This window comes from Corythoichthys intestinalis, chromosome 2 (genome assembly GCF_030265065.1).
Source record: "Corythoichthys intestinalis isolate RoL2023-P3 chromosome 2, ASM3026506v1, whole genome shotgun sequence".
In the NCBI taxonomy this organism is placed as follows: domain Eukaryota; kingdom Metazoa; phylum Chordata; class Actinopteri; order Syngnathiformes; family Syngnathidae; genus Corythoichthys; species Corythoichthys intestinalis.
In genome coordinates, this window is record NC_080396.1 from 47,358,393 (window position 1) to 47,372,709 (window position 14,317).

The 14,317-nt window shown below is 41.4% G+C and overlaps 1 protein-coding gene across 3 annotated transcripts in view; it reads left to right on the forward strand.

Annotated features, from left to right (window-relative positions):
• The window catches only part of LOC130908541 (kalirin-like), a 51,454-nt gene extending 37,182 nt beyond the window's left edge, over positions 1-14,272 (forward strand). Inside the window, exons 44-57 of one of the 3 annotated variants that reach the window (XM_057824075.1) lie at positions 1,158-1,289; positions 4,189-4,302; positions 4,398-4,468; positions 4,555-4,621; positions 4,707-4,810; positions 8,186-8,255; positions 8,351-8,437; positions 8,554-8,646; positions 8,715-8,765; positions 8,841-8,918; positions 9,380-9,565; positions 10,657-10,828; positions 10,897-11,108; positions 11,858-14,272. In XM_057824075.1, the coding sequence (XP_057680058.1) occupies positions 1,158-1,289; positions 4,189-4,302; positions 4,398-4,468; positions 4,555-4,621; positions 4,707-4,810; positions 8,186-8,255; positions 8,351-8,437; positions 8,554-8,646; positions 8,715-8,765; positions 8,841-8,918; positions 9,380-9,565; positions 10,657-10,828; positions 10,897-11,108; positions 11,858-12,043 (1,623 nt within the window). In that variant the 3' untranslated portion in view covers positions 12,044-14,272. The remainder of the gene's footprint in view (positions 1-1,157; positions 1,290-4,188; positions 4,303-4,397; positions 4,469-4,554; positions 4,622-4,706; positions 4,811-8,185; positions 8,256-8,350; positions 8,438-8,553; positions 8,647-8,714; positions 8,766-8,840; positions 8,919-9,379; positions 9,566-10,656; positions 10,829-10,896; positions 11,109-11,857) is intronic. The other 2 variants (XM_057824090.1, XM_057824084.1) reach the window with 2 other exon arrangements.
• Positions 14,273-14,317: the final 45 nt, after the last annotated feature.

A 14,317-nucleotide genomic window follows, 5' to 3' on the forward strand; every position in this document is an offset into this window, starting at 1 on the left:
GATCTAAGTCTACTTGATTCTTAGAATAGAGTAGTTCATCTCTGTCTGCGTTTATAGTTTTTATGAATCCAACTCAAGTATCAATTTCAAAATAATCATAAAATAAATTGATTATAGAATATTTGCAAGGTTTATGTGGGGTCTTAAAAAACATTAAATGTTTGAGGCATTAAAAATTATATAAACTTGGTTTAAAAAAAAGTTTTTACATAGGAGTTTTTACATAGTTGTCTGATATCATCGGGTGTCTGATATTATCGGGTAGCTGATAATATCGGCCGTCAAGAGCATTTTAGAATTATATCAGATAATATCAACATTGGTTTAGAGCCAATATGCATGTTGCCTTCAAAGTGAATATAGAAACCTTCTGCCTTTGTACAAGGGCTGGTCATATCTTAGCACAGCAGTTATGCAAATTGACCAATAGGGGTCTCCAAACTAAGATGCTTGGGATTTGTTATGTGTGTTATGTTTGCATTCATGGTGCAAAAATTAAATGAACAATAAATGATTGAAAAATAATGAATTATAAACTCATGACATACCTCATATACTGTACTGAATCTGTGTGACTTTGTTATTTTGAGCCAGAAGCACTGTGTGAGCCATATGTGATATGGCAGTCCCTTATTCACCCTTTGTACTCACACTTGATCCAAAAAACAGATGTTTGTATTATTTTGATTTCAACAATAGATATAGAAGTGAAATATAAGCACTTTTTCCCATAACTTCACTTAAAATTGTTCTTATATTTCACAGAATGTTTATTAGAAAACCTTGAAGTTGTTACATTTATCATTATTTAAGTATCCAATGGGGCATCAAAATACAATTAGCCATAATATGCTTAGTCCACGTTTGCATATATCTGTATCGGTTCGATATCTGTATCGGATTTTTGGAGTTGGACAATATCGGGAGATCTGTTAAAAAGCCATTATTGGACGACTCTACCTACAATTTTCATGTGTGAAAGTCTAGCATGAGCATTAAATTAGTTTAAAGTGGCATTGAAAACCATTAAATAAGATTTGCTGATACCTGTAGGAACCCTGATTTGATTTCAAAATTCCCCAGACCAATACCATGCTTGTTTAACTAGCATTAAATGCCATAATTGTAATGATTAACTTAAAGGTAATGTGTCACAGCGCTGGTTGACCAGTCCCGTTAGGCGGCTGAGTCAAGGAAAAGCTGATGGACAGAAGAAAGCTCCGATCCGCAATAGAAGGCGGGATAACCGGACAGAAGTGACCATGCCTCTCACGGGAAATTCAACAATGGTAAGAATGCAGACAAATAAGCATGTTTGAGCACATAATACAAAAATTGTTGTATTATTCTTACTTGGCTAAACTATTATATATTAAATACACGGATTTTGATTTTATTCTATTCAGCTTCAGTCAGAATCAGTTTGAGAATGTTTTTCTTTTATTTCTTTTGTCTATTGGCATCATACCGTCTTCACTCTCTGGGCCCACATCCTACAACTGAGACATACAGTGTCAGTGTACAGTACACACACTGTTCCCAGTGTATCATTGCACAATAGTGGTGGAAATTTTGAATGATTTTATTTATTTATTTTTGTTTTTGTTTTTGTTTTTTTAACTTTGATATTGTGCATTAACACTGAACAAGAATGATTTGTTTTGCTCTATTAATTCACATACACAAAGTGTTACACAAAAATATCTATGTAGTAAAACACTATCAGAAAGGACCATTATTTTTAAAATGTTTCTGTGACAGTATTTCACCCCTTCATGACGAAAAATAACAAATGGCAGATTATAACGAACTGTATAGGATCATTCAAAAATATTTTCCTGCGATGTAACTATTAGTGCCATTTACGACTCTCAACTTTCAAACAAGTGCCTGCGAACTGCGGCTCAGATCTGCCTATCATTCTTTTCATCCTTTTCCTGTAAATTTGAATTAGTCACTACGTAAATATACGCCCAGTTGCTGCCAGCTCTTGCATTAAGAAAGACTTGGACGTCTTTTGTCATCAATGGCAGTCAATTAGTTAGAAATAAAAACAAAACAAAAAATTTAAATTGAAATAAAAAATAGGTTCCTCCCAATCACGCCCCTCCAGGTCTCACTGTCATTGCCCACGTAAGTGTTAAAGTCCCCCAGGAGAACGAAGGAGTCCCCAGAGGGGGCGCTCTCCAGCATGCCCTCCAAGGACTCCAAAAAGGGTGGGTACTTGGAGCTGTTGTTCCGTGCAAACAACAGTCAACCCGTCCCCACACCCGAAGGCGGAGGGAGGCTACCCTCTCATCTTCCGGGGTTAACCCCAACGTACAGGCGCCAAGCCGGGGGGCAATAAATATGGCCACACCTGCTTGGCGCCTCTCACTGTGGGCAACTCCAGAGTGAAAGAGAGTCAAACCCATCTCGACAGGATTGGTACCAGAACCCAAGCTATGTGTGAAGGAGAGTCCAACTATATCTAGTCGGAATTTCTCTGCCTCACACAGCAGCCCGGGCTCCTTCCCTGCCAGAGAGGTGACATTCCATGTCCCAAGAGTTAGCTTCTGCAGCTGGGGGTTGGACCACCATGGCCCCCACCTTTGGCTGCTGCCCAACTCCCTACGCACCCGACCCCTTTGACCCATCCCACAGGTGATGAGCCCATGGGAAGGGAAAACCATGTTGCCTTTTTGGGCTGTGCCCGGCCGGGGCCTTAAGGAGACAGGCCCGGCCACCAGACGCTTACTTTCGAGCCCAACCTCCCCGGGCCTGGCTCCAAAGGGGGGCCCCAGTAAACTGCGTCCGGGGCAAGGGAAACTCGAGTCCATTTATTTTATTCATTATAAGGGGTCATTTTGAGCCATACTTTGTCTGGCCCCTCACCTGGCCCCAAAACAGGTTCCCCGATCAGAACCCGAGTGGTGTTCTGTAATTGGACTTCTGTGCTCATCATGGTTTGTCCATAACGAACACCATGTTCAAACATAGGGGTGTCCATATGTGTACTTGGCACCAGGACACACTAGGCCGTAGTTCGATGATCGACTTTGTAATCGTGCCATCGGACTTGCGGCCGCATGTTTTGGACACTCGGGTGAAGAGAGGGGCAGAGCTGTCAACTGATCACCACCTGGTGGTGTGTTGGCTGCGATGGCGGGGGAAGATACTGGCCAGACCTGGCAGGCCCAAACTTATTGTTAGGGTCTGCTGGGAACGTCTGGCAGAATCCCCTGTCAGAAAGAGCTGTAACACCCACCTCCAGCAGAACTTCTCCCTTGTCCCGGGGAGGTGGGGGACATTGAGTCCGGGTGGGCCATGTTCCGCACCTCCATTGTTGAGGCGGCCGATCGGACGGTTCCTGCCGTCGTGCCAATCCCCGAACCCGCTGGTGTCCTCCAGCGGTAAGGGATGCCGTCAAGCTGAAGGAGGAGGCCTGTTTGGCCTGTGGGACTTCAGAGGCAGCTGACAGCTACCGGCTGGCCAAGCAGACTGCAGCTTAGGCGGTTACTGAGGCAACAACTCTGACATGGGAGGTGTTCGGTGAGGCCATGGAAAACAACTTGGGACTGCTTCGAGGAAATTCTGGTCCACCATCCAGCGTCTGAGGAGAGGAAAGCAGTGCACCATTTCGGTTGTAACCGAAAGAACAAGAGCCCTGATACAAGCAGCCGAAATGAATGTCCTCCGCAGGGTGTCCGGGCTCTCCCTTAGAAATAAGGTGAGATTCGGTCATCCGGGAGGGATTCTGTGTCGAGCCGCTACTCCTCCGCTCTGAGAGGAGCCACCTGAGGTGGCTCGGGCATCTGATTCTGATGCCTCCAGGACGCCTCCCTGGAGAGGTGTTCCGGGCATGTCCCACCGGCAGGCGGCCCCGTGGACGACCCAGGACACGCTCGGCAGAGTATTTTTCTCGGCTGGCCTGGGAACGCCTTGGGATCCTGCCGGAGGAGCTGGTTGAAGTGGCTGGGGAGAGGGAAGTCTAGGCTTCCCTGTTAAAGCTGCTGCCCCCGCGACCCAACCCTGGAGCAACCGGAAGATAATGGATTAATGGATGGATGGATAAAAATAGGTGATATGAATCGATGGTTTAAAAAAAAAAAAAAAGATTTTATTTTATTTTTTGTCATTTTTGCCAATTTAAAGACTGGAAAAGGAATGATACATGACACAAAGAATGACTTGGTTTTCTGTGGACAGAAGGCAAAAAAGGAGGATGCGGGACAAAGTGGAGGGGAGGAGGAGCCAGAGGAAGAAAGTCACACCCCTTTACCACCACCTATGCAGATAATTAAAGATCCCAACAACAGTGGGGTAACAATAAATGATCGCTTTTTTTTTTTTTTTTTTTTTTTTTTAACCACTCCACAGTGTGTTTTTCTATTCATATACCTGTGGTTGATCTGCAGGCACTCGACTCTGACCAAAGTTCCAATGAGTCGGATAGTGAGCAGCAAAACAAAGCAATGAGAGGGCGCATGTGAGTCCAACGCACCCTTCAGTCGAGAAAGATTAATTCAGCACTCCGGATGTATCCAGCTGAACGTTGAGTGTCTCTGTGTTTAGGTTCGTAGTAAACGAGATGATTCAATCGGAGAAGGACTACGTGAAGGACTTGGGAGTAATTGTTGAGGTCAGACAACCAATATGTACCATGTAATTTAACAATTTATAGAAGCCATTCGGATAGTTGACAACAATGTGTGTGTGTGTGACAGGGTTTTATGTCAAGGTTGGATGTCAGGGGGATCCCAGAGGACATGAGAGGAAAAGACAAGATTGTATTTGGCAACATTCAACAGATCTATGACTGGCATCGCGAGTGAGTGTGCCATTTTGTTTTTATGTGTTTTCATGATAAAAGATAATAATCATCTAATTTGCGACAACCTGCTCAACAATCAACAGTAGCTACGAGTTCCAACTTTAGAATGTAATTTTGTAATGGGTGTTCAGGCACCTGAAAAATATTGCTTAGTAAATCTTATAAAATATAATTAAAGAGACGGACACAAGGTTTAGTATAAATGACCTTCATGTGAAAAATGGTTGCTCAAAATATATTTAAATATGATGGCAAATCATGAATTTGTGAGAACTGTGATAACTGAGAAAATAATTTGAAATGCAGAAAATGACACCGTTCAATGAGGGGCTGTAATTTAGGGACAATGTGATGTTAGTTTTACCCACGCTCCTTTGTGCTGCATGTAACTTACGCACTGCCAGTCGGTATTAGGCATGTGCCAGTATGAGATTCTGTCGGTATGATAACCTTGAGCAAAAACGTCACAATATCACTGTATTGCAATTAAAGCTCTAAAATGTGTTAGTTTGAGATGTCTGGGATTTTTTAAAAAAATTCCATTGAACAGGATTTAATTTTCAAAACATACTAGCAATTTGCAACATAATAATTTTAATATAATTTTAAAATGAAAAAAATTAACAAATATTCTAAATAAAATCAAAATAAATGCAGTCCTTTAGTTAAGAGTAAACCCACAACCACAGCTCAACACTATTATCATCAGTACAAAAATAATTGAATTTATTTTCCATAAAAAATACGTGTGTATGTCTCATGTCATGTTCACATTTTATACACGCTTTCTCGACAAAAAGTTGCCAAAGAGAAAAAAAACACATTTACCACCACTAGACACACTAAACACGCTGGAGTTAACTCTTGTAGCTGGTGGGAAACGTTCATGAACGTGTTTACTTACCTTTAATTTTGTATAAATGTAAAATCTCATTGGAGGTATTGCCTCCTCGGCAGCCAAACATGAAACATAAAAAATAGCTAATACCTAGGGACAGTATGACAAAAGATTTCTGCGGTTTTGAAACCATGACATTTTCATACCATGGTTAACCTTGAAACCAGTTATCGGCACATGCCTACTCGGTATATATCAGAATGCCATAGAAGGCTGTGGGTGGTGGTGTGGTGTGAGGCAAAATAAAATGGAGGATGAAGTTCCTGACTCAGATAGCTGAAATAATGAGTCATTCTCAAGTTAATTGTTGAAAAGCCAGAGCCATCTTCAGGCTCAGAGTTCGAGTCGAGGCGTGATGACCATTGAATTTCTTTATTAGGAGAAGAATCAGTGTGTCATCATAACCAAGCGACAAAGACATCAATGTAGGGACAAATTGTTTATCATACTTATGTACTTATATTACACATTGTTACATATCAATGGCAAAATTTCCTGATGTATGTGCATTCTTCGCAATAGGCTACAATGTTAGCAGGGACTGTTAGCGCACAGCACATAAACACTAATACTCGAACACATGTAAAAAGTAAAAAAAAGAAAATGTGCACTTTAAGATTTTCTGTTATTGTGCTTTGTTTTGTTTTTTAAACATGTTTCCCATCTTGCATGAAGACCAAGGCTGTTTCATATTTTGGCTAGGGCAAATTGCAACTATCCTCCTTAAACGAGCAGCCCTTTTCCTCCTTCGTCTTTTCTTTGCTCCCGTTTTTTCGGCTGGCCTGAACGCACTGTTTGACTTGTTCACAATCCACAATGAAACACTTGGGCAGAAAACGTGCCAAACAAGACTTTTGAGGCTTTGGTAGGCGTGAATAGTATGCAGACAACTCTTCAACAAGCCCTCGGCAAACTGAAAGGAAGGTTCGGGGCGGTGGACTACTATAGTTACAGCCGAAAGCCGAACACTATGACATACTTTCTCCTTCTCTTTGTCGTTTTGAGTAAAATACAAGGATGAAATGTCATTACACTACTACTCTCGGAGCAGACTATGAGCCGCAGATACCCTACACCAAACCAAACTACGGCAAAATTGACAATCCAACAGCCACAGGGATAGGACAAAAGGCATATCTTGCTCCATTTTTTTTTCTCGAGCAAAAGCTGTCTACAACTGTTTAGGTCAGGGGTCCTCAAACTTTTTCCTGTGAGGGCCACATAACTTTTCCCTTCTCTGATGAGGGGCCGGGTCAGTTTGTAAAAGAAAAAGTCTGACAGTTGCAGGAGTGCCTAAATTAAAAAATTTATTGTTTTTCCAGAAAGCCACAATCAAATAACCCTTTCTGAATTCTTCACGGAACAAAAGTAAATAAAATAAAAATAATTATAATATAATATAGTATAATAAATAATAATAACACTATTAATTAAATAGATAATAACCCTCTCTGGGTTCTTGACAGAAAAAAGCCAGGAAATAAATAACGCTATCGGGGGCAAAAAAAAAAAAAAAAAAAAAATTGTTCAGGGGGCCGGACCAAATATGGAGGCGGGCTGTATCCTAGGAAAATGTGGCTATAAAGAAAGTTACGGATGTAACTACGGTTGTACGATGAACTGACTTCCCGATCAATTATTGCCTGGTACACCACCAGACTCACCGCTGTTCCAGCTATTGAGTCTGGCCACCATTCAACGGATACAATTTCCAGGGCGGAGCAAGCCACAGCAAACAGACAGCAGAGTGGACCAATCAGCGATGGGCAGACGTGACGTTAGTAAAACAACGGGGGCAGGACGAGGGACTTGCGTGCGGAAGTAAACATACAAGGAGAGCAGCGTTTACGTTATTCAACATGGTTAGCGTGAGACAGACTGTTGGCAGTGACTCGTGTCGATGTGTTTTTGCTCATTTAAAACTGATTTTACCGTGGATTGGAACATATTCTCGGCTCTCCTGTTCACCATCTGTGTTGTTGTGGAGACGACTTCCGACGCGCAAGAGTGACGTTGCTCGTTAAGAACACGTCACGCAAATAAATGAATCTGATTTGTCGATTGATTTTGTACCTGCTCGAGAGGCCGTTAATGGGCTGGTTCCCAGACTTTTCTCTCAGTGTTTGAAAAATACAGGGAGAACAGTCTGGCCGTGCCAGGCAAGATCAATTACACGCGCATCTAATTTTGATTGTCGAAAAAATTTCTGACATTTTAAGATGTCTGATCTCAGCAATTTTGTCTACCTCTTGGAAATATTAGCTTTTATCAATGTTTTTCTCCACTATTACCCTACATAAAATATTTTTTTCCTCCCCCTTATTGTTAAACAAGATTCTTTTTGCTCAGACACACTTGATCAAATCTGTCTGTCCCTTTAATGTTACATTTTACTTAAATATTTGTGCAAAGATTCCAATTTTGGAATGAATCCACCATGCACACATTTGGACCTAATGTTTATTGTACTCTAGCTTCTTCCTGGTCGAGTTGGAGCGTTGCATTCAAAACCACGACCTTCTGGCCGACCTCTTCATCAGACATGTGAGTTGCATCCATGTGGTGAAGGATACATTTTTGTGAGTGTTAATGAACAAATAGAAATAGACATTTTGCATGTGTGTGTTTCTGCACTGCAGGAGCGCCGCCTCCACATGTATGTGGTTTACTGTCAGAATAAACCGCGGTCAGAGTACATCGTCATAGAGTACGAGACCTTCTTTGAGGTACATCATCTGGCTTGTACCCAATCCATCAAATCAGACATTCCCAGTCTTGGCTGAATAAAATTTATTGAAAACACCGGTTTAATAATAACATTCATATTTAATCACATGTGCAGGAGATCCAGCATGAGATCAGCTGCAGGATGTCTATCAGTGATTACCTAATCAAGCCCATCCAGAGGATCACCAAGTATCAGCTCCTGCTGAAGGTTACTCACATGACACATCATGATTACAGAGCTTTTCACTATATAAAGCTAATTTGTGTGCTTTTCAGGATTTCCTAAAGTACACAGCCAAAGCTGGTTTGGACTGCGAAGAGATCGAGGTGGGTTTTGGAAGCGCTGACTAGTCCACGCTGTTGGACACATTTTAGTCACTACTTCATGCGATTTGTATGTAGAAAGCACTGGAGCTGATGTCGCTGGTGCCGAAACGCTGCAATGATATGATGAACCTTGGCCGCCTGCAGGGTTACGAGGTATGCTAATACACGAGAAACTGCTCAATCACTTACAAAATCAGAGGTGGGAGTAAGAAAGAGTCTGGTCCTAACCTTCTCTTGACAAATCCGCCCCCCCCCCCCAAAAAAAAAAAAAAAAAAAGATCTAGCAGGTTGAGTTCCCACTAAGTGTCAAATTCTGACAGCAACACTGTTATAAGCTATTGTATCCCCTTATTTCCATTTAAATAACTCTGCACTCAGCAGACCACAATGTACGTCTACTATTAGAGGAAAGACAAGAACTTTGCAACAGTACCACTTTCGCCAATAATGTTTTTTTTTTTTTTTTTGTTAAATTAAAAAAGCAGCTGAGATTTGTCCTAGGTTCTCTTCCGCTTCGCAGGCAGTGGCAGGAAGGAGAGTAATGATCAGGATGTGGAGTGAGAATGTCAATTATGCATGCATGTGGATCTCAAGAGTTGTGTGTCTGTCCTCAGGGTAAGCTGACCTCTCAGGGTAAGCTGCTGCAGCAGGAGACCTTCTGCGTGTGGGAGCAGGATGGTGGTGTACTATCTCGGAGCAAAGAACGCCGGGTTTTCCTGTTCGAGCAGATCATCATCTTTAGCGAACTCCTGCGCAAAGGATCCAGCAATCCAGGATATCAATTCAAGAACAGCATCAAGGTTAGACTGGTTAAAGTGGTAAAACGGTAATCCAGTCAATTGTAAATTGAAACTTTCAATTTGAGTTGATTCTTAGGTTAGTTTAGGTCAATTAGATGATTGAAATGGGCAGTATTGGAGACAATGTAATGCCATATTTGCTCTTGAGGCATTGCACACAGTCAATATACCGTATTGGCCCGAATATAAGACTGCCCTGATTATAAGACGACCCCCTCTTTTTCAGTCTTATTTCAATGCAAAAAAACACAGTCTTATATTCGGGCCAATACGGTATGTTATTAACATTAAATGTCTGCATGCCACTTTGGAGGTTTTCTGAAAAAGATTTGGTCCTTTTCTTAATCTGCCACCAAAAGTCTATGCAGTAGTCCTGGCAAAAGGGACACATCAATATTTCAACATGCGATGGCTTCCCCACAAATGGCAGTAAAGAGAAAAAAAATATTCAAAAAGCCATGCTCACTTGTTACACACTGTGAGACTTCTTTTGTTCCAACAGAAAATGATGACTTGATTTCCATAGACGAGTTTCTGGTTTTAGAGAGGCCTTCAAGTTTAGATTGAGCTTGAAAAACTTTACAGATTGGAAGGACTGAACTTGTATGGCCTCGTACTCCTTAAAAAAAAATATAAGAATCAAGTTATTCCTTCATTGGCTCCAGTAGAGCAGTTGCTTTCATTTAATGGACTTATAAATAGTACCCATAAATGTCAACTGAACACCAGCCTGTTTGAAAAATTTGTTGATCATTTCATAAAATAGACAGCATAGTTCCCTAATCCATGGCTGGTGATGACTCACTCTTTTGGTATCATTAGTATGCAAAGATGGGTGGAGTAACCAAACATTTAACTCAAGTAAGAGTAGCGTGACTTCAAATAATAAAACTCAAGTAAAAGTAGGAAACCACCTTTGGGAAGAATGTATTTTGGAGTGTTTGTGAAATACAAAATTAAGTATATTTATTGGTAAAGATACCGGCTGTGTATTTTGTAGTTTGCTTTGACACAAGTATAAAGTATTTGCTATTCTATTTGGAAACCCATTAAATGTATTTTCTGACCATCCCTGGCTTCGCTGTCTTCAGGTGAGTTACCTGGCCATGCAGGAGAACGTGGAGGGAGACCCCTGCAAGTTCATGTTGTGGTCTCGCGGTTCGGCTGAGCGCTTCACGCTGCAAGCGTCCTCCACTGGCATCAAAACCACCTGGGTGGAAAACATCACCGCCCTGCTGGATGCTCAGAATAATTTCCTGTCTGGTGAGTGAAGCGTCGAAAGCATCGCATCCATCCAGGAAATTTATTGACGTTCAAATGCTACCCATTAGCACTCCAGTCTCCTATCGAGTACCAGAAAAAGGAGGGCGGAATATCGGTGACCCGCCCACTGTCGTCGGGGAGGTCACCTTCAGCTCCACCCACACCTAACGGCCACGCCCCTCAGTCGTTGCCAGATAGCGATCAGGATGTCCAGGTGGGAATCAACACACCTACCAGTGCTTTAACAACTTTGGAAGGGCCACTGAATGCAAAGGCACAGGTTTGATTTTGAGATTTTGTTTGTTTCGATAGATTAGATACGAGAATAAATTTTATTTTTATGAGCCACAGTTTGAGCATTAACACTGCACTTATATTTTAGGGGAAAAATGAAATTGCAATGTACGTAACGATTAAGTTAAATATTACACCAAAAGGTTCTTTAAAAAGGAAAAGTTTTATTTTTTGCTGGACTACAACTGGACTGTAATTTATTAACCTTTTCAGGGACAGTGGTCATTACTGTGGACAGCTATTCAAAATTTTATAAGTGGGACCTGTAACCCTTTATAGAGCAAGTGACTATTTCTAGCCAATAAAAAAAAAACTTAAATATTACCATTTTTATTAAAATATTAAAAAAAAAAAAAAAAACTTTTACGGCCCATGTAACACTTTTTTTTTGTCATTGCATACAATTAGCAGCAATAGCCATATGATTAAAAGAAACTGGGCACAATGGCCGTGAATGCTCATCTACAGTCCCATTGATGCCGCTGGGTGTCTAATCCATTTTGATTGGGAGGGTCGAATGAGCAAATGTTATGAGAAAAACAGTCATAAATCGTACATGAACGGGTTAATGAACTGTAGTTTATTAAGGGTTGTTTGAATATTTAGTTCATTCAGTCGTTTGTGTACCACTACAACCACTGTTTTATTGCATTTATTAAGGCACTATTTTTATCTTTCATCCATCGTACTTTCTTTCATCCACTGACACTGAACTAAGACTTTTTCATCTGTTAGGAGTTGGTGCTAGTGCTTCAGGACTTTGTGGCCGTACGCGAAGACGAGATCTGCGTCTTCCGGGGGGAGAAAGTTCAAATTCTGGCCTCCAACCAACAGGGTCAGAGTCTGGTGTACCGCCCGGCCAACAGCGACTCGCCGGCGGCCGAAGGCTGGGTGGCACGCAGCGCACTCGACACACAATGACAAACGCACATGCACATACTCAGACTCCCTGTAGCAGGTAATGTTAGGCCCGCCCTCCTTCCTGTGGTTTCAGTGTAAAAACACACCGTCAGACATCATCCATTCAGGACTGCCATCCAATTGGTCAGTGGATCAATCGCAGAAGACATCACAAACTTTTGAATCCGGGAACCTGCCGTTGCCTAGCAACTAGAGACGGTTTAAAAAAAAAAAAGAACCGGCATTCCTTTAGATGTCTCTGACTCTGCCTGTCATGATGAGGATGCACATATACTGTACTGCATACATGCCACTGTTTGGATGAAGGTAATGAAGATGCTCAATATGAAGAATAATAGAATCTGTTTTTCACCTTAATAGAGAAACTGTTTGTCATATTCCTGTGTGCGTGAGAGAAAGTGTGTATGTGTCAGAGTGTGTCTTAGTGGCGCCTTCCTGTTTAGGTTTTGATCCGCTGACTGTAGCATTACCATGTACACCAAATTGTGTTGGCGGTAAAGCGTTCATCTTGATTTTGTCGGTTTGTCTGGGCAAATCAGAATAGACCTTTTCAACGCGACGTCACACGCACTTTTGGGTGGTCACTAGGAAGCAAACTCTTAAGACTGCACTGGAGAAGAGCAAGAAGTCATTAGAGACCAACAGTTCAGATGATCAGTTGAGATTAAAATGACTTGGGCGGGGGGGTGGCGGAGGAAAATGGTTAAATGATTTTCATCGCCTTCTCCACACAATTTAGATTAAATGTGCAATGGCATTGTGCCACCCGGAAGTAACCTGGCGCCTATTGTTTACAAACTTTCTGAAAAGGTCTGTTGGCCAACGCCATCATTACCATCCCAAACTGTGGTGGTGCTAGCCTGTTGACTTCATACGTGCAGCTCTGCTCACTTTGGATATACTGATTATGCATTTTTCCTTTGTGTTCATCTAAAACATTGTCTGTCCTGCTTCCTGACAGTCATCTGGTCCACCGTCCCGCCTGGTGTCCTGTCCCACTTCCTGTTTCTCTGTCCGACTTCCTGTGTTTTACACTAATGTTGCTCCCTGTACGACCTCCTCCCTGGCCAACTTCTCTTTCCTTTATCCCAAATTCCTGTTTCCTGTCACCTAGGTTTTCTTCTGGTGCCATTCTCAGACAACACCCTCGTCCTTAAGGAACTATGCAGCCTGAGAAAATAGTGCTGGGTTTAAGTTGGAATGTAGCGCTTCGATTTTGGCAGGTTTACAGAGATGCGTTGTGTATGACTTGAGCTCAATGTTGTGGGCCATTACTAAGGAATAATGTTGCAAAATGAGTTATGTGTTTTCACTGCGTATGATGGGGCATTTTAGAAATAATTCAAACACTAAACTTCCCTTGGGAGTGCACTCATTGGCTGCCATTGATGACGATAGATGTCCGATCACGTGGCTCGTATATCGCCTTCAAGGGCAGCCAATGAGGTAAGTCGGAATTGTTGATAATGAAAAGGAAAGGTCATCACGTTCAAGTGTGAATATAAACACAACTCAATACAATTAAACAATTTGATGTTTCAAAATATTGGTTTTAGATGGAATTATCATGTATGTCATTGAACAAAACCTACTGTTAATGCGGAGTTAATTATGACTCAACCCCTCAATCAAACCCGTTTCACAATTGGAAACGATTAAGACCTTTTGTGAATACCTCATTTCTTCTCTTTCATTCCAAGGGAAAGTTTCAATTTTTGAAATTTTTCTGAATTGTTCAACCCTTTCGAGAAATCAAATCGACAATACAGACCCTGAAAGCCATATATGGGTACATTACAGTCTGAGGCAGGGGTGGACAAAATATGGCCCTCTCTTCTTTAATCTGGCCCACTGAGTGTTTACATGATCAATGGCCTGGAAATATTTACAACTAGTTATTGATTTGGATTTATCAAATGGAATAATTATTTGAAGGGGTATTTGCAATTAAAAAAAAAAAAAAAAAATCTTTCTTGGGATTTGGTGGTTTCTAATTAAAGGACAAGATGGGGCCAGATAGGGTTTGCGGGGGCAAAGGGGTGAGGTCATTTTAATCATGCACGATTTAATCTTAGTTTTAACAAATATCAGTATTTTTTTCAATTGCAAACCCACCCACTCAAGAATGCATTATTTCCATTATAAATGGTCAATTATTTGAAATATGATTGATTTATGATTTTTTTTTTACCCCTTTGACGTAATTTCCTGGTATGTGTTTTGCTTTTTTTAAATCTCCGAATAACCTGTTTATTTTATAACTCAAATGTGGCC